This window comes from Oncorhynchus clarkii, chromosome 18 (assembly GCF_045791955.1).
Source record: "Oncorhynchus clarkii lewisi isolate Uvic-CL-2024 chromosome 18, UVic_Ocla_1.0, whole genome shotgun sequence".
In the NCBI taxonomy this organism is placed as follows: Eukaryota; Metazoa; Chordata; class Actinopteri; order Salmoniformes; family Salmonidae; genus Oncorhynchus; species Oncorhynchus clarkii.
This window is the reverse complement of record NC_092164.1, coordinates 32,982,995-33,003,061: the sequence shown is the minus strand read 5'-3', so window position 1 is coordinate 33,003,061 and position 20,067 is coordinate 32,982,995. Positions and strand designations below refer to the sequence as shown.

The 20,067-nt window shown below is 40.8% G+C and overlaps 1 protein-coding gene across 1 annotated transcript; it reads left to right on the top strand.

Moving 5' to 3' along the window:
- The first annotated feature begins 15,529 nt into the window (after positions 1–15,529).
- Positions 15,530–17,186, top strand: LOC139372576 (growth differentiation factor 6b). Its single transcript, XM_071112321.1, has 2 exons — positions 15,530–15,884; positions 16,288–17,186. Exons 1-2 carry the CDS (start codon positions 15,530–15,532, stop codon positions 17,184–17,186), a joined length of 1,254 nt encoding a protein of 417 aa, XP_070968422.1.
- The last annotated feature ends 2,881 nt before the right edge of the window (positions 17,187–20,067 follow it).

The window sequence follows — 20,067 nt, the reverse complement described above, 5'->3', positions numbered from 1 at the left end:
TTGTGGGAAGCTTGTGGAAGGCTACCTGAAACGTTTGACTCAAGTTAAACAATCTAATGGCAATTCTACCAAATAGTAATTGAGTGCATGTAAACTTCTGACCCACTGGGAATGCGATGAAAGAAATGAAAGCTGAAATAAATCATTCTCTCTACTATTATTCTGACATTTCACTTTCTTAAAATAAAGTGGTGATCCTAACTGACCTAAAACAGGGAATTTTTACTAGGATTAAATGTCAGGAATTGTGAAAAACTGAGTTTAAATGTATTTGGCTAAGGTGAACGTAAACTTTTGATATCAACTGTATATGCATGACCTACACCTAAGCAAGCCCCTGTTAGCATTGCATTACATTATGTAATGCATTATGTATATTATGTATATTATGTAACGGAATTTAGTAAAAGGAAGCCTCTGACAGTCTGGGGCACCATTACTATCAGTAATCCCCCCTGGCCTGTGGTGACAATGATTGTTTGTAATCCTGTTCTTGTCCCCTGGACCCACCTGTCTCAGACTGTCTCAGACTTCCACCAATGGCTCTGTCACACTCACGCTGATTGTCATTGCCTCCACGGGTCACAGGTATTTGAGACAAACACACTCCCCAAAGCGGAATTTACACTAATTTGACATACTGCCTCAAGGCGGAATTCACACTGGACGTTTCCAATGTTATTCAAACTATATCTGGCTGATTATCTCTCTATGTAAAGTGGCTTTGGGTGTCCTGAAAAGCGCATAGTTTGAATGACTATGCCATCAGTTTATTCTGTCAGTTTACCTTATATCATTCATTTCTGCCTGCTTGTTTTCCAATCTAGACAGAAGGAGAATGAGGTGAGGAGGATAGCATCAGTGTCATCTGATGCCTGACCATCATCCTGAGGCCTGACCATTATCCTAACAGAGCCTCTGACATACACTCACCTGGGGGTGTCTGTCACCCTACCTGACGGGACCGTGTTTGAGGGCAGAGCTGATGTGGGCCTCCTCACCAGGAACATTGTGGTCAGAGGGTCCAAAAACCCAAAGTGGAACGACCAGATCGAGGCCTGCCCAGAAGGCTCCGACACAGGTACAGTAGTTTGTGAAACTAGTATGAACCGCAAGAGTAAAGGCTGAGCTGGGTGAATTCCAGGAAATGTGTTTATGGATAGGCACTTTTACATACAACAAAACCAAATCAAGTAATATCAGTTGTTATAAAATACTATTATTAACAGCCAGATTAAGGGTTGAGATTTGAACTATTAAATAGTTATTGTAAATAGAAGTCAGTTGTATCCAATAAAATGTGTTCCTCTCATTGCTTGAGATGTGCACTGAGTATACAAAACATTAAGAACACCTGCTCTTTCCATGACACAGACTGACCAGGTGAATCCAGGTGAAAGCTAGGATCCCTTATTGATGTCACTTGTTAAATCCACTTCAATCGGTGGAGAAGACAGGTTAAAGAAGGATTTTTAAGCCTTGAGACATGTATTGTGTATGTGTGCCATTCAGATGGTGAATGGGCAAGACGGTGAATGGTGCTGTTAGGATATAAATAAACAGAGTAAAAACTAGTACATGGATGACTAGCTCAAACCAAGTTTATTCACCCACTGGGTCACACAGCTGAACAGACAAAGACATGCTCCCACCAGCACCAGTATTTATACCCCCCTTTAGGTGGAGTCTCCTCCTTCTCTCTAAACATTACATATTTGTTGCTAGGCAGGAAGTTAAGTGATGTGTGTAATAAACTGTTACTTCTCCCTTCATGTGACCTGACCTGACTTCAGCCCCCATTCCTCACTAATCCACAGCTATCCACCCTTATCAGTGACCACAGGCATGGGATTGCCTTTTCTCTTACTTAAATAACTCTCCAAGCTCATGGCTCATATCCACCCTTATCAGTGACCACAGGCATGGGATTGCCTTTTCTATTACTTAATAACTCTCCAAGATCATGGCTCATTCCATACTGTTTAACATCACATAAACTTTGGAATTACTAATAAATGAACAAAAAACAAAACATGAAGAAAATAATATAAAAAACACGATTGACATTCACAGTTGATTTGTCTATTTACAACTCCCGGACTTATGGCATCTGATCTGTAATCACACTATGCACACTCTTATTCCCATCTCTCATCGAACAAGTGACAATGACATTTCAGCTGGAGCTTTTGACTTTCTCCATTTCCTCCTTCTGGTTCCTAAGAGAGGGATAGCAGAAGACTTGAAAAGCAAAAAGAAAGACAAAACATAACAAGTATCAATAATGCGTTGAGCTATGCATAATTGTACATGCAACAGAAAACCAAAGTTTGATAACATGATGATTCCCACTCTCTCTTCGCCTGACTCTATGCCTTCGAGTTGCTTTTCTGCTGGGTTCCACAAAAAAATAAAAGGCGCTAAAAAAACCTCCTCGTACCCAGTCTTCATCCGTCCGGCCACAGGTTCCAAGAGGTGTTTCCAAGCCATGTCATTTTCACTTCACTCCCCATCTCCTTCTTCCTCCACGGCAACCCGACATAAATGTGCGGTGGCCTTAATCACTATAGAATCCTTCAAGCGGTGCACCTCTTTTGACGAACCCCTCACTGAAAGTTGACAATGGTGTTTGAAATGACAACACTATCTCTGCTACTCTCACCGTGATCTGGGTATGTGTGATGTTCAATTGAACTACATAGTAGTCTATATTGTGCACAGTTAGCTGTCCTCCCTCTCCGACGAGCTATCCCCTGATATCACTATACCCATAGACTCTAATAACCCCTTCCTTAATTTATGAGCCACACAGCACCCTGCTCTCACGTTGTGCTCTCCTCTCTCTCTTTCTCTCCTTTCTGATTCAAAATTAAAACATTTGATACATTATCCAACCCAAATTTAGAATGACACTCCATCACTCAAATTCAAAACCCTCACCTTAGCACACACCAAACACAGTTAGAATGTACATTTACAGAGAAAATATATAGGCAGTAAACACTACTTATTTACAAGTAATACCTTTTCTCATTACGGCCCCAGTTTACCCCTGTCTTACACTGTCGCCAGTGGCATGTTAATCCGTGCAGAAACACCAGAATACTTTCTGGTCGTGACGGATGCACCGTCATAGCCTTGTCCCACAAGATTATTTCTGTAGTCCAGATCATGTTTTTCAAGGCAATCAATTCTCATTTTTTTGTGAGACCTGCTGAATCTAAGCTTTCAGCTGACTGAAAGTGTAAAAAGATTTTGTCCCATGGCCCCGTTGTAATAGTACCTCACAACTAATTTGTTATTTGTAATTTTTTCTTTAAATCCTTGGTTTCATCTGCAATTACACTAAAAACGTAACTTTCTTTTACTTCTCTTATTGTTTCACTTTGTACCATCTCAGCTAAACCCTCAATAACTTTGTTTTGGATTTGGTGGCTTGTGTACTTAGCATTGCCACATGCATTCATCCTTTTCTCTATGAGAGGGTCATGCGTTTGCTATTTCTTCTAAGATTGTAAAAAAATGACCCTTGTTGTGAGAGTCATCAGACTCTTGATGACCTCTCTGCGCTATATATTTGAGTGGCAGTTAATAAGAGCACATCTGCAATTGTTTTAATGTTGGTACAGTTTTCCTCCACTTAATTTTTCCATTCCTCATTTATGACATCTCACATTTATGAGTTGCTGTCAATAGCCCTTTTATGCTGATTCCAAGCATACGTAGCATTGATATGATGCTCTGCCTTCGAATGGAGCTTAAACTCAGAATCCTTCAACAGCGCCTTTTTCCAGTTACAAAAACCTGACTGTGATGTGAAGGTAGATCAAGGTGTACTGGGCAGTAGACTCTTCACTCTTCACGTTGAGACTGGTGTTTTGTGGGATGCTGGCTTTCTAGGCAGAGGTCTTGTCTTTTCATTGGCCAGTCTGAGATATGGCTTTTTCTTTGCAACTCTGCCTAGAAGGCCAGCATCCCTGAGTTGCCTCTTCACTGTTGACGTAGAGACTGGTGTTTTGCGGGTACTATTTAATGAAGCTGCCAGTTAAGGACTTGTGAGGTGTCTGTTTTTCAAACTAGACACTCTAATGTACTTGTCCTCTTGCTCAGTTGTGCACCGGGCCTCCCACTCCTCTTTCTATTCTGGTTAGAGCCAGTTTGTGCTGTTCTGTGAAGGGAGTAGTACACAGCGTTGTACGAGATCCTCAGTTTCTTGTTAATTTCTCACATTGAATAGCCTTCATATCTTAGAACAAGAATAGACTGACGAGTTTCAGAAGAAAGGTCTTTGTTTATGGCCATTTTGAGCCTGTAATCGAACCCACAAATGCTGATGCTCCAGATACTCAACTAGTCTAAAGAAGGCCAGTTTTATTGCTGCTTTAATCAGCATGACAGTTTTCATCTGTGCTAACATAATTGCAAAAGGGTTTTCTAATGATCAATTAGCCTTTTAAAATTATAAACTTGGGTTAGCTAACACAACGTGCCATTGGAACATAGGAGTGATGCTTGCTGATAATGGGCCTCTGTACACCTACAGTGGGGAGAACAAGTATTTGATACACTGCCGATTTTGCAGGTTTTCCTACTTACAAAGCATGTAGAGGTCTGTAAGTTTGATCATAGGTACACTTCAACTGTGAGAGACGGAATCTAAAACAAAAATCCAGAAAATCACATTGTAGGATTTTTAAGTAATTCATTTGCATTTTATTGCATGACATAAGTATTTGACACATCAGAAAAGCAGAACTTAATATTTGGTACAGAAACCTTTGTTTGCAATTACAATGATCACATGTTTCCTGTAGTTATTGACCAGGTTTGCACACACTGCATCAGGGATTTTGGCCCACTCCTAAATACAGACCTTCTCCAGATCCTTCAGGTTTTGGGGCTGTTGCTCGGCAATACAGACTTTCAGCTCCCTCAAAATATTTTCTATTGGGTTCAGGTCTGGAGACTGGCTAGGCCACTCCAGGACCTTGAGATGCCTCTTATGAAGCCAATCCTTAGTTGCCCTGGCTGTGTGTTTCGGGTTGTTGTCATGCTGGAAGACCCAGCCACGACCCATCTTCTATGCTCTTACTGAGGGAAGGAGGTTGTTGGCCAAAATCTCGCGATACATGGCCCCATCCATCTTCCCCTCAATACGGTGCAGTTGTCCTGTCCCCTTTGCAGAAAAGCATCCCCAAAAATGATGTTTCCACCGCCATGCTTCACGGTTGGAATGGTGTTCTTGGGGGTGTACTCATCCTTCTTCTTCCTCCAAACACGGCGAGTGGAGTTTAGACCAAAAAGCTCTATTTTTGTCTCATCAGACCACATGACCTTCTCCCATTCCTCCTCTGGATCATCCAGATGGTCATTGGCATACTTCAGATGGGCCTGGACATGCGCTGGCTTGAGCAGGGGGACCTTGCGTGCGCTGCAGGATTTTAATCCATGACGGCGTAATGTGCTACTAATGGTTTTCTTTGAGACTGTGGTTCCAGCTCTCTTCAGGTCATTGACCAGGTCCTGCCGTGTAGTTCTGGGCTGATCCCTCACCTTCCTCATGATCATTGATGCCCCACAAGGTGAGATCTTGCATGGAGCCCCAGACCGAGAGTGATTGACCGTCATCTTGAACTTCTTCCATTTTCTAATAATTGCGCCAACCGTTATTGCCTTCTCACCAAGCTGCTTGCTTATTGTCCTGTAGCCCATCCCAGCCTTGTGCAGGTCTACAATTTTATCCCTGATGTCCTTACACAGCTCTCTGGTCTTGGCCATTGTGGAGAGGTTGGAGTCTGTTTGATTGAGTGTGTGGACAGGTGTATTTTATACAGGTAATGAGTTCAAACAGGTGCAGTTAATACAGGTAATGAGTGGAGAACAGGAGGGCTTCTTTATAGAAAAACTAACAGGTGTGTGAGAGCCGGTATTCTTACTGGTTGGTAGGTGATCAAATAATTATGTCATGCAATAAAATGCAAATTAGTTACTTGAAAATCATACAATGTGATTTTCTGGAAGTGTACCTATGATCAAAATTACAGACCTCTACATGCTTTGCAAGTAGGAAAACCTGCAAAATCGGCAGTGTATCAAATACTTGTTCTCCCCACTGTATATAGATATTCCATAAAATAATCAGCCGTTTCCAGCTACAATAGTCATTTACAACATTAAAAATGTCTACACTGTATTTTTGATCAATTTGATTTTCTTTAATTGGACAAAAACGGTGCTTTTCTTTAAAAAAAAGGGACATTTCTAAGTGACCCCAAACGTTTGAACGGTAAGGGATATTTCAGCTTTTTATATTTACCACTTTGCTAAAATTTTTAAAAACCTGTTTTTGCTTTGTCATTATGGGGTATTGTGTGTAGATTAATGAGGGGGGAGACAATTTAATACATTTTAGATATAAGGCTGTAATTTAACAAAACGTGGAAAAAGTAAAGGGGACTGAATACTTCCCGAATGCACCGTATTGCCAGTATACATTGATTGAATCATGTCATATGTTTAACCCCTTATACCACTTTCAATAACTTTGTAGAACAGTTCTGTATGCGAAATATAATCGAATGCTTTTTGTAAATCGATAAAGCAAGTGTACATTTGTTTATCTATCAGGATGTTTAAGGTGGAAAAAATTATCATTCGTGCGATGTTTTGGTATGAATCCAATTTGGCTTTTACTAATGACATTCTGCTTATTAATTAAGGAAGTTTAGACCTCTTACATTGATAATACTACGGAAAATCTTCCCCAGGTTACTGTTCAAACGAATGCCTCTGTTGTTAGGGTCAAACTTGACTTTGTTCTTAAAGATTGGAGTCCTTCATTATAGATGTCAGGGAAATAACCTACATGTTGGAATCAAATTAAACCTTTTTAATATAGGTAATTGAAATGTTGCACTAGTGAATTTGAGCATCTCATTTAGGATGCCATCAGGTCCACATGCTTTTTAAAATTTGAGGGCCTGAAGTTTCTTATAAAGCTCCTGGTCAGTAATTGGGGAGTCCAGTGGATTTTTGATTGTACTTTATAACTTTTTCTAATCCATTGAACTTCTAATGAATTTGGCATTGTTCTGCATTTGCATCAATTTGAATGGTGTTGTAGAGTGTTTTAAAATGGGTCATCCATATGCCACCATTTTGTATCGCTAATTCCTCTAGTTTCGGTTATTTCGTTTTTTGTTTTCAATTTTGCCAGAAGTTGTTTGTGTTTATGTACTCCTCTATTAGTGTCAGCGGCTTGCTGTTGTACTGTGCTTTTTTGGTTCTGTGTACTTTTATAGAGTTTTAAAGTCTCAGAGTCATAAAGGTGTAATTCACCATTATTTTGGGTCTCTCTGCTTTCGGCTTGACGGAGTTCTACGTTTTTTCCTTGTACTTTTACAATCTGCATCAAACCAGTTGTCATCTGTGGTCTTTTTTGGTTCGTTTTTTTATACATTTCACTTGTGCTTCTTTTGCCGATTGCCTGAATATATTTTTCAGTTTCAACCAAATATGAGATTTACCAATTTTGAAGAGATCAATGAGATTTTGAAGTTTTTGTAGTTGCAGCTTCTCTCTAGGAGTCTCTACAGTCAGTGCTGCAGCACCTTCTTCATGACAGGCAACTCCTTTGCCATCTCCTCCTTTACCTGCACTAGCCCTCTCCTCATGGTGGCCTTTACCTGCTCAAGCACTGTGGTAAGGCTCTCTCTCAGCTCTTGGACAGAGTTCTTCAGCTGGTTCCTGCACTGGTTGATCTGGTCCTGTAGAAGCTCTGTGTCTGGGATGGAGGTGGTGTAGCTAGGAGGCTGCTCCTTTAACTCAGTAACCCATACCTCTAACGGAGCCAGCCTGTCTCTCAGCAGGCTGATGGTGGTGTGATCTTGGCTCTGGTGGTAAAAGGCAGGCAGGGGGAGGATAGGCCTGTTGCGTGGATCTGGGCCTGAGCTACTGTTGTTGCAGTGCCTGAGGTGAGGGAGATGTTGGTTGTGCTGTCCTTGTCCTTTTTGGTTTCCGCTATCTCTCCCTGGGTGGGTAAGTCCTGCACAAAAGAGCTGAGTGCAGCCTCACTGCCCTGGACCATGACAGTGCCGTTCTGGTACACGTTTACCGCCAGAAACCTGTTTTACTGGTCCTTTTCACTGTCCTCAAAAATGTGTATTTGCCTTCACTTGCAGATGCCTTTCTTTGTTGTATAGCTGAAATGCCTGGTTACAGTAGTGTGTAAAATAACAGGTTTGTAAACAGTCCTGTTGTGTGAGCAGTCAGCAAAGAAAGTTTCCAGTTTGAATTCTGTGTTTAAAATTGATTCTCCTTTTCTCTGTTTTGATTTCTGCTGGAAATTCAAAAAAAGAGGGGCAGTCTATCAGTCTTTGCTGTTACTGGTGTTGCTAGCACTGCATCAGTGGCCATGTTTCTAAGGTTACCACCAGTAAACACTTGGATCTAGCCAGTAAGCTAACTGACAAATTTGAATTTAGCTAGCTAGCATGATTAAGATAGCTCTTTTAACTCACATTCTGTCAATATTTTCCTCCTGTGTTGATCTTCAGTTGTACAATGTGATTACCTATGTATTTTTTGCTAATTTAATCTTGTTAATCTCACTCTTAACAACCAGAAAGTTAGAAAAAGTCAGGAGCTGTTCTTCTGCATAACTGCCTCTCTCTCTCTCTCTCTCTCTCTCTCTCTTATAACCCCAGGAAAATGTGTTTGAAAGCTGAACTCCACGCTGGGCACCAACTTCTTTGACTCTGACTACAAGATGCTGCACGTGCTGGTGCCAGGCTCCAACCCCATTGAGGTCCGTACCGCCCCCCTTCTCTTCATCGCATTTTTGCTGCCCGCCATGACGGTGGATGAGTTTCTACCGAGACGGCATGGTGCAGAATCTGGCTCTGTTTCTCAAGGTTCCCACCAACATGATCCATATTACTAAGATCGGAGGATAGCGGCTCCAAGCAGAGGAAGAGACGCCCCCGGTCACACAGTCAAATCAAATTGGTCACATATTGGTCACATACACTCGTAATAACATCTGCTAACCATGTGTAACTCAAAATTCAAAAGGCACTCGCACATCTGAGCAATCCTTTTGCAGGTGCATGGTAATAGTTGAACAAGATGAAAGAAAAAGGAATCCGCACACTGCTCTTGATAGTATCGCTGATCTTTAATAAGCTTACGTATCGGCCTCACGGCCTTTGTCACAGCTTTTACGAGTGTAGCGAAATGCCAGCAGCATACCACCCTGCATATACCACCCTGCTGGCTTGCTTCTGAAGATAAGAAGAGTTGGTCATGGTCAGTCCCTGCATGGGAGACCAGATACTGTTGGAAGTGGTATTGGAGGCATCCTTTCCTCTGGTATAAAAATTAAAAACAATGCCCCAGGACAGTGATTGGGGACATTGTCCGGTGTAGGGTGCCGTCTTTCGGATGGGATGTTAAACGGTTGTCCTGACTCTCTGTGGTCACTAAAGATCCCATGGCACTTATCGTAAGATTAGGGGTGTTAACCCCGGTGTCCTGGCTAAATTCCCAATCTGGCCCTCATACCATCACGGTCACCTAATCTTACCCAGCTTATAATTGGCTCATTCATCCCCCCCTCCTCTCCCCTGTAACTATTCCCCAGGCCGTTACTGTAAATGAGAATGTGTTCTCAGTCAACTTACCTGGTTAAAAAAATGAATAGATGCTTGTTTTTCCAGTTCCGACAGTGCAGTAATATCTAACAGGTAATCTAAGAATTCCACAACAACTACCTAATACACATAAATATAATTAAAGGGATGGAATAAGAATATGTTGAAAGCATGGCGCCGACAGAGATGGTCACTTCGAGTTCTTAGGAAACTATGCAGTATTTCGTTTTTTTATGTATTACTTCATACATTGTTACCGCAGGAAATCTTAAGTCTTATTACATACAGCCGGGAAGAACTATTGGAAATAAGAGCAATGTCAATTTACCAACATTATGACCAGGAATATTGATGATCTTTATGGCCTTCCTAGTATTCTCTGTAGGGACTGTAACATCTGTCTCCATGGTAACTGTGTCTCAGTGGGAGTGACGTCCCTCACCGTCACAGCAACACTGAAATACTTTACTGGCATGGAGGCAACTGGACTGGAGGGAAACACCACCATGCTACTGGGCTAACTTCACAGATATGGCCATACTCACCAGTGGCATGCCCTCTCAGCAAATTATTAAAGAACACTCAATATTCACTCCATTGTAGTCATATAGGGCAATGGGTTCTTCACAATTTGAAAGGGTGTGCTTCACCACTTATTACAAATGGCAATGATACAAATAACTGTCAATTGTAAGCATATGTGGGAACTCCTTCAAGACTTTTGGAAAAGCATTCCAGGTGAAGCAGGTTGACAGAATGCCAAGAGTGTGCAGAGCTGTCATCAAGGCAAAGGGTGGCTATTTGAAGAATCTCAAACATAAAATATATTTTGATTTGTTTAACACTTTCTTGTTTACTGCATGATTCCATATGTGTTAATTCATAGTTTTGATGTCTTCACTATTATTCTACAATGTAGAAAATAGTAGAAATAAAGAAAAACCTTTGATTGAGTAGATGTTCTAAAACATTTGACCGGTAGTGTACATATACTGTATATTTTTACAATAACAAACCAGAAAACAGACAGATTTGGAGCATCTGTTGATGAATGTATAACTTCAACTATCCTGCTGTGTTATGTTTGGTGATTGTTGAATCAAAATTATGTTTCTATAAAAATGCTGGTTGCAACATCAAAAACTGGGACTTATTTGTTTTTGATTCCACGTACCAGCATGGAGATGTATTGCTCAGTTTTTGGGATCAACATACTGGTATACTTTTTTTGCAGTGGTACTTAGGTAAAATGTAAAAATACTACTTAAGTTGTTTTTGATGTATCTGTACTTAACTATTTATATTTGACAACTTTCACTTTTACTTCACTACATTCCTAAAGAAAATAATGTACTTTTTACTCCATACATTTTCCCTGACACCAAAATGTAGTTGTTAAATTTTCAGATGCTTAGGACAGAAAAATGGTCCAATTCAGGCACTTATCAAGAGAATATCCCTGGTCATCCCTACTGCCGCTGATCTGGCAGACTCACAAAACACACATGCTTCATTTGTAAATTATGTCTGAGTGCTGGAGCATGCCCCTGGCTATCGGTAAATAAATGAAAAACAAGAAAATGGTACCATCTTGTTTGCTTAATATAAGGGATTTGAAATGATTTATACTTTTACTTTTGAGTATATTTTAGCAATTACATTTTCTTTTGATACTTAAGTACATTACATGACCAAGAGTATGTGGACACCTGCTCGCCGAACATTACAAAATAATGGACATTAATATGGAGTTGGCTCTCCCTTTGCTGCAATAACAGCCTCCACTCTTCTGGGAAGGCGTTCCACTAGATGCTGGAACATTGCTGCAGTGACTTGCTTCCATTCAGCCACAAGGGCATTAGTGAAGTCGGGCACTGATTTTTGGTGATTAGGTCTGTCTCGCAGTGTCACGTCCTGACCTTAGTTCCTTTTTTATGTCTCTTTTTTAGTTTGGTCAGGGCGTGAGTTGGGGTGGGCATTCTATGTTTTTGTTCTATGTTTTCTATTTCGATGTGGCCTGGTATGGTTCCCAATCAGAGGCAGCTGGCAATCGTTGTCTCTGATTGAGAACAGTTATTTTCTGTTTAGTGTGTTGTTTCACCTGACAGGACTGTTTAGTTTCTTTCATTCACTTTGTTATTTTGTTTTGTGTGTTCTGTTCTAATAAAATAACATGGACACTTACCACGCTGCATATTGGTCCGATCCTTCCTACTCCTCCTCAGACGAAGAGAAGAAACGTTACACGCAGTCAGCGTTCCAATTCATCTCAAAGGTGTTCGATGGGGTTGAGGTCAAGAATCTGCACAGGCCAGTCTTCCACACTGATCTCGACAAAGCATTTCTGTGTGGACCTCGCTTTGTGCACGGGGGCATTGTTATACTGAAACAGGAAAGGGTATTCCCCAAACTGTTTCCACAAAGTTGGAAGCACAGAATCGTCTAGAATGTCATTGTATGTTGTAGTGTTAAGATTTCCTTCACTAGAACTAAGGGACCTAGCTAAACTGTGAAAAGTATTCCTCGTCCACCAAACTTTACAGTTGTCACCTATGCATTTATGCATTTGGGCGGGTAGTGTTCTCCTGGCATCCGCCAAACCCAGATTCGTCAGTCGGACGGATTCATCACTCTAGAGGTAGGTATTCCCAAACTGGGCAATGCCGTCGAGGGTATGCCAAATAAAAATGTGATTCACATTTTAAAAAATATTTATATTTTCTTAACATTTTCAAACACTACATTTGTATTTTCCAACAGGGCTATACATTTGGGTGAGTTTTTTTTCTCACCTGAGTAGCCTCATTTCACTGCCAAAAATAAAATTAAACCATCTAGTGTTCAGCGAAATAACAACACAATGTCAAATACAGGTAGCCTAGTCAAATCCTTTACATCCAATCACATTAACCGTTACTCTCTCGCGGGTAACCTTCACTCTTGCGCAGACATTTAGAAACAAAACAAAAATATTTGAAAAATAATCCACAGAGTTTTTTGACAGAGAATAAAGGTGACTTTCGAGTAGTAAGACGTGTAAAAGCAACAGATACCATTCATAAGAAGTGGCTAGAAGCGTCTTATATTGTGAGCTACCGAGTGGCTAGGACAGGCAAGCCCCATACTATTATGGAGGACTTAATACTTCCTGCTACCGCGGATATGGTTGGGACAATGCTGGTGGAAAAGGCCAACAGTACTATACAGACAATGCCTTCATCAAACAACAATGTTTCACAACGTGTCAGTGACATGGCAGGATATGTTTTGAAACAATTACTGCTTCGCATACAAGCCATTGAATTATATGCGTTAGAACTGGATGAGTCAACAGACATGGCCTGGCACAGCTCCTGGTATATGTCCATTATGTTTATTGGGGGTCAATTAAGGTAGACATCCTCTTCTGCAAACCACTGGAAACCAGAACAACATGAGAGAATATTTTTAAAGTACTGGACAGCTTTGTGACATCAAATGTACTTTGGTGGTCAAGATGTGTTGGTATCTGTACTGATGGCGCACAAGCCATGACAGGGAGACATAGTGGAGTGGTATAGCACATGCAAGCAGAAAGACATTTGGACACTACAGTGAAAATGGTTAACTTTGTTAAAGCAAGGCCCCTGAACTCTTGTGTATTTTCTGCATTATGCAATGATATGGGCAGCGACCATGTAATGCTTTTACAAAATACAGAAGTGAGCTGGTTATCAAGGGGCAAAGTATTGACATGTTATCTGAGCAAGAGAGCCTCATCAAAATTGCAACAAGCGGTTCTGTGAAAATTGAATTGAATCAGAAGCCACTGCCAGATTACTGAGTTTCTTGCCTTGGCAAATCATGCTGTTAAGACACTGAGGCCCTTTGTAACCATGTACCTATGTGAGAGTGGATTCTCAGCCCTCACTAGCATGAAAACTAAGTACAGGCACAGACTGTGTGTGGACAATTATTTAAGACTGGGATTCTCTCCAATACAACCCAAAATTGCAGAGTTATGTGCATCCTTTCAAGCACACCCTTCTCATTAACCCGTGGTGAGTTATTCACAATTTTTGATGAACAAATAAGGTTTTATATGTAAGGTGGCTAAATAAAGAACAAAATTATTGATTATTATTATATTATTATTTGTGCCCTGGTCCTATAAGAGCTCTTTGTCACTTCCCACGAGCCGGGTTGTGATAAAAACTCACACTCATTCTTATGTTTAATAAATGTATCGTATAGTGTGTGTGTGGCAGGCTTACAATGATGGCAAAAAACAACATTTGAAAGTGCGCTGACCCTGGTGCTAGAGGGGGTAGCAGCTGGAGGTTGAATGTTTGAAGGGGTACGGGACTATAAAAAGTTTGGGAACCACTTCTCTAGAGAACTCATTTCCACTGCTCCAGAGTCCAATGGCAGAGAGCTTTCCACCACTCCAGCTGATGCTTGGGATTGCGCTTGGTTATCTTAGGCTGCTCCGCCATGGAAACACATTTCAAGAACCTCCCGACTAACAGTTCTTGTGCTGATGTTGCTTTCAGAGGCAGTTTGGAACTCGATAGTAAGTGTTGCAACAACCGAGGACAGACGATTTTTATGCGCTACGTGTTTCAGCACTCGGCGCAACCGTTCTTTGAGCTTGTGTGGCATACCACTTTGCAGCTGATCCATTGTCGCTCCTAGACATTTACACTTCACAATAACAGCACTTACAGTTGAGCGGGGCATCTCTAGCAGGAAAGACATTGGACAAACATATTTGTTGGAAAGCTGGCATGCTATGACGGTGCCACACCGAAAGTCACTAAGCTCATCAGAAAGGTCATTCTACTGCCAATGTTTGTCTATGGAGATTGCATAGCTGTGTGATCAATTGCATACACCCTTCAGTTATGGGTGTGGCTGAAATAGACAAATCCATTAATTAGAAGGGGTGTCCACATACGTTTGTATATACAGTATAGTGATATTGAAAACCAAATACTTTTAGACTTTTACTCAAGTAACTTTAGACTACTACTCTTTTCTATTAAGGTATCTTTACTTTTACTCAAGTAACTTTAGACTACTACTCTTTTCTATTAAGGTATCTTTACTTTTACTCAAGTATAACGATTGGGGATTCTACTTGTTCCACCACTGCTCTTTTAACGCGTGTCATGTTGTTCTATGTATGATAAGACGCTGTCCATGGTGCTGAAAGGATCATCGATCGTTTTCTTTCAGTCCAAGCGCTTGCGTAGTTTATTCACTAGGGGGCGGAAACCTCCATAAATTGTAATAGTTCCATTCTTGAGGAATGCGCTGAAATGGCCGTAGAGACACAATCATGACTGGATATTAGATGTAGCCTAATTTCAACAAGGAATGCTGTTGAAATGAATAATGTTTTAAACCGACAGAACTCACCAGTGTTGTTTAAGAACTGTGTCATGGGAAGGAGAGGTGAATGTGCCAACATTTGAAGTAAATAGAACACACGAATGCATATGAAGAAGTACACCTGCTGAAGGTAACATGATAGCTAAGAAATACATGACGGCTGTTGTGTCAGGCTCCTGGAAGTCTTTGTATTTGACCATGTCTTTACCAGGATAGTAAACTAGGACGTGATGCTTTGATTGCTTTCCTACCATGATATAAGTTAGAACCCGCCGGTCCACTATTAGCAGCGAGTGAATTCCAAGCTGGGCGTGTTTTTGCGCTCCTTTTAGCCCAGTTGACGATCCCGTGTGGAGCACACTGCAAAGTCGGCACTTGTTGAATGTGGATGAAGTCCAGCTTCGATAGTGCCCGTGGTCCCTTCGCCACATACTAAGCATCTACTCTGACACATATTTGACATTTTGCTGACGTTTTTTTTATCAATCTATTTATTTTTGAAAATTATGGATTTCTATCAAATAACCACATTTTACGCGGTCCTCACATGTGTATGGGATTTACCATGTTTTCAATCATTTACTATTTTCATTCCGTCTGCCTCAAAGAGCAGCAAGGTCCCGAAAGTATTTGATGGACGAGAGGCAAAATATTTCAAAGATATCTACTCATCATCATCATCATCATCATCAAATGAGCGGTATTACAAGGGTGGGTTCAAAGATTCAGTTGAACCACACGACTACATGCTTTCAATTTACAAGACTTTCTCTACAGCCGAAAAATTGGGGCTGAACGCAAGTTTCTTTCGGTCGTCAAAAGCAGCTAACACTATAGCAAGTTTTGTGGACATCGGACAAGGTATGTAAAAACCATTGAAAACACGTTTAAAATAGCAGTTTCCATTTGGAATGTTTCCCTCCTCCACTCACCATGCTGTAGCCTAGTAAATGTGTTATGAATGTTTGTGTAACGTAGCCACATTCCTGACTGTATATATCAGGCATGTTGTATCTCTTGTGAATAAAAAAATCCCAAATCTACAAACAATCTACAAGATTGAACTAATCCTCCATTTAATGCTAAAATACTCATATTTCCAGCCTATTATATTATAGGTGGACTGTTTTGAAATTGTCAGTGTGAATTTCATAAACTGAAGATAAACAAGGGGAAAAAAACCATATTGCATGAAAGTAATTTCTTTAAAGAATGCTCTCCCCCGAAAAAGTATCTGACTGCAATTATTTAATGCCTTTCACAGATGACCTCCCACTCTCCCCTTTGCGAAGACAGCAGTATCTGTTTGACGTCTCAACCCTCTCAGACAGAGCCGAGGTGCTGGGGGCTGAGTTGAGGATATACACCAAAGTGTCTGGGAATTTCAGGATGTCGGAAATGGAGCCAGTGGACATTCAGCTACTCTCCTGCCGCTCTCAGCAGCTGCTGGATTCCAGAACGTTGGATCTTCAGGAGTCCCATCGGCCCAGATGGGAGGTGCTGGATGTGTGGGAAATATTTAAGGACAGGGATCACCTCACACAGGGGAGCCAGTTCTGTCTGGAGGTCAAGGCCATGCTGGACAACACTGAGAGGGAGCTTGACTTGCATCATCTGGGCTTTCACAGAAATGGTCGCTCACAACAAAAGAAGGCCATTTTAGTGGTGTTCACCAGGTCCAAGAAGAGACAGACCCTTTTCAGTGAAAGGAGAGAAGGAAGGACATTGATTGGCCATGGGGAAAAGGGGAAAGAGAGGGGCCCTCATTCTAATTCCAAAGCCAGCCGGAGACGCAGGACGGCGATATTGAAGAATCGCCATGGGAAGAGGCATGGCAAAAAGTCAAAATCGAGATGCAGCAAGAAGCCGTTGCATGTGAACTTCAGAGAGCTGGGCTGGGACGATTGGATCATCGCTCCTCTGGATTACGAGGCGTACCACTGTGAGGGCGTGTGTGACTTTCCTCTGAGGTCACATCTAGAGCCCACAAACCATGCCATCATACAGACCCTTATGAATTCTATGAACCCCAGCAACATGCCTCCTAGCTGCTGTGCCCCGTCCAAACTCAGCCCTATCAGTATTCTCTACATCGACTCAGGAAATAATGTGGTGTATAAGCAGTATGAGGATATGGTGGTAGAGTCGTGTGGTTGTAGGTAATGCCTTTTTGGAAAGGCTGTGTTTTGAGTGGGAATGAAATGTGATCATCAGGGCCTATCTGGTGTGAAGGCAATACTTTAAGCTACCTGATGGGCTGCATCCCAAATGGCACCCTTTTCACTATGTAGTGCACTACTTTTGATCTATAGGGCTCTGGTCAAAAGTAGAGCACTATATAGGCAATAGGGTGTCATTTGGGACACAGATGAACAGAGCGCCTTGTCTAATATTGTAAAATGGTGTGGTGGGATTAATAATCACCTGCCCCAAACTAAGCCATGTTAATTTCTTCTTCCCTGGTCTGGTTCTCAGTTTAAGACTGGTAAGCGAGGCTACTTCTTCCCTGAACCCTGTTACGTGTTTTTATTTACCAGTTAACGGGAGGGACACTTCTAAACACCCAGCAAATGACTGAAAATCAAAATGTGTCATATCAATGTAAAAACATAATTCAAACAGCAGAAGTCCTTTCATAGCTCCTTGGCTTGGCCTTTGACTCGAGAGGATGCTTGAGTGCTACTCAGAATGTAAAGCCTTATTGAGTTGCAACATCTGTGTAATTCAAGTGCACTCCCACCCAAAATGCCCCCAGGCTTAGCCTACTTAGCCAAGGGCTCAGTCTGTGTTCCAAATGGCACCCTATTCCCTACATAGCTACATAGTGTAGTGCACACAATATATAGGGAATTGGGCGCCATTTCGGACGTAGTCATGTTGTGGTTAGATACAAGGTGATAAAATAATGCCCATGGGCCTTTTCCTGTAATGCACTGAGATTCATATTACCATATGTAAGCACTTGATATGGAAATTATAATTTATGTTCTATCAATAAGTTATTATATTTTTGTTGTTGGAGTTTGCTGTCGGGGTTTAATACCTATCATGTTTTGGTCCTGTACAAGATTGTATTTCAGGTCCCATAAATGAACAACAACTTTGAAGGCTTAACAAAGCCTTTATGAACCATGTGTAGATGGTTCAGAACGTATGTATTAATAAGAAAATTCATACTATTTCAAAGGTAACGTACAGTATGGGGTTTGTAAAGCATCTATGAAGACCTTATAAATGATGGTTTCAGAAAGTCTTAAAAGTTGCTGTTTGTTTAAAGAGGGACCATATTTCAAAACTTTAAAGATTGTATTTTGTAAAACTTATGGTGTAGATTTGAACAAGCAAAGAATGAGGGAGCCTTAACTGTTAAAACAGGAAATTATTACCAGTCAGAAAAAAAGACCCCTGTGTTTTTGCAATGATATACTGCTCCATAGTTTATAGACCTGTTACTTTAGAGTCATCTTTGTTGGATTTTGTATTTTACTTTCTATTTTCTACTGGAACTCAAAACCAATTTATTTAATATTCTCTAACAAATTTAAAACAGAAGGTACATTTACAAATGTTTTTTATTTCCCTTAACTAGGCAACTCAGTTAAGAACAAATTCTTATTTTCAATGACAACCAAATTATATATTCCTTTTTTTACCTGTTAAGGTTACATGTTTTATATAATAGTATATTAAATTATCTTTTGTATTATGTATTTTGATTATATTTTCCAAAATATGTGTATCATTGCGTTACTCGATTGTGCAGTGTCACTATAGTCGAGTGGCGGTCGGTGACGTTTAAGATGAGGGAGGACGATTATTTTCTTTATGAGCATGGCTTTATTTCTATTACAGCATATTGGATGACTGTTATTCATATTTCATTCACCTAGCTCAATGTAACATCAACAGTTTTAGGCTATGATACTCACATTTTTCCTGTACCCATCATGAGGTTGCTACAATTTAGCCTATGAATGAAATTTACCACATAGATGCACAGGTCGATTAATCAAGGAGACAGACAGTGACACATTCAGTACCACCTTGAACACTCTTGCCTGCATCTAGCTGATCAAGGTTGTGATCATTAGTCCAACAGTTGCAAACAAGAGTTTCTATTGGACAAACTCAGGAATGTTTATCCTCATTTCGTTCCGTTTGCTTAAGTTTCAAAAATGTTTTTCAACAGAATCTGCGGAATGAATACACCCTTGATCACACGCAAACAAAGTTCACTTTCGTAACACCCACATACAAACAGCAGGATAATTTTGCTCAATGTAAAATTCCTTCATGTATCTGTGCGCTCTCCTCCTCTCGCATTTTCCTTTCGCTTGTAGACTTCCATGCACAAAACGTCAGCTGTCTGTGACCAAGCAAAAAAAAACAAGCCAAACCTTCATATCATAACCGCCAACCGCTACACACAAACTATCTACATCGCCGAAGCAACTAGAACTAACACATTAGTAAACCCGCTACAATCATGCAGTACAGTGTACAGTCAGCAAGCAGTTTAGTGGTTACACTGGCGAGCCCCAGTTGCAATAGATTTATAAAATCAAAAGCTTACCTTGACTTGGAAGAGTTCCAGTGTTGGATAGCCATAGCCAGCCAGCAATCATAGCCTCCCTCTCTGTTTGAGTAGGCTAAACTAGCTAGCTGCATTTGCTAGCTAAGTGAAAGTAAAAACAAACAAAAAATATATCTCTTGCTTCTTCATTTTGGTGTTCATTTTGGTGTTAGTGTCTGTGGGACCCATTTTCAATGTTTACTAAAAGAAAAGTAATACAATTAGTTATTTCTTAAACCTGAGACTCATTGGCCTTGACTCATTTTCTGTGAAGAACATGTAAAATAACACATTTTCATTGAGTGCACACTGTGCACCCCCTTACACATTTATATTACATATGTGGTGTTTGGGTCTACTGGACCCGAGGGTAATAAAAGTGTGGAAAAGTGTGTGTGTAGGTGAAAACAAGTAAAACTTTAACAAAAAGTTGCTGTGTGCCTTCACTCTGTCTTCATCCTCCCTGGGCCT

What these genes read in the sequence shown, in the direction of transcription:
- LOC139372576 (XM_071112321.1), top strand. Translation starts at nt 15,530, where the DNA reads ATGGATTTCTATCAAATAACCACATTTTACGCGGTCCTCACATGTGTA. An exon ending in TTTTGTGGACATCGGACAAG is followed by an intron (nt 15,885 to 16,287) that starts GTATGTAAAAAC and finishes TGCCTTTCACAG; the next exon opens with ATGACCTCCCACTCTCCCCT.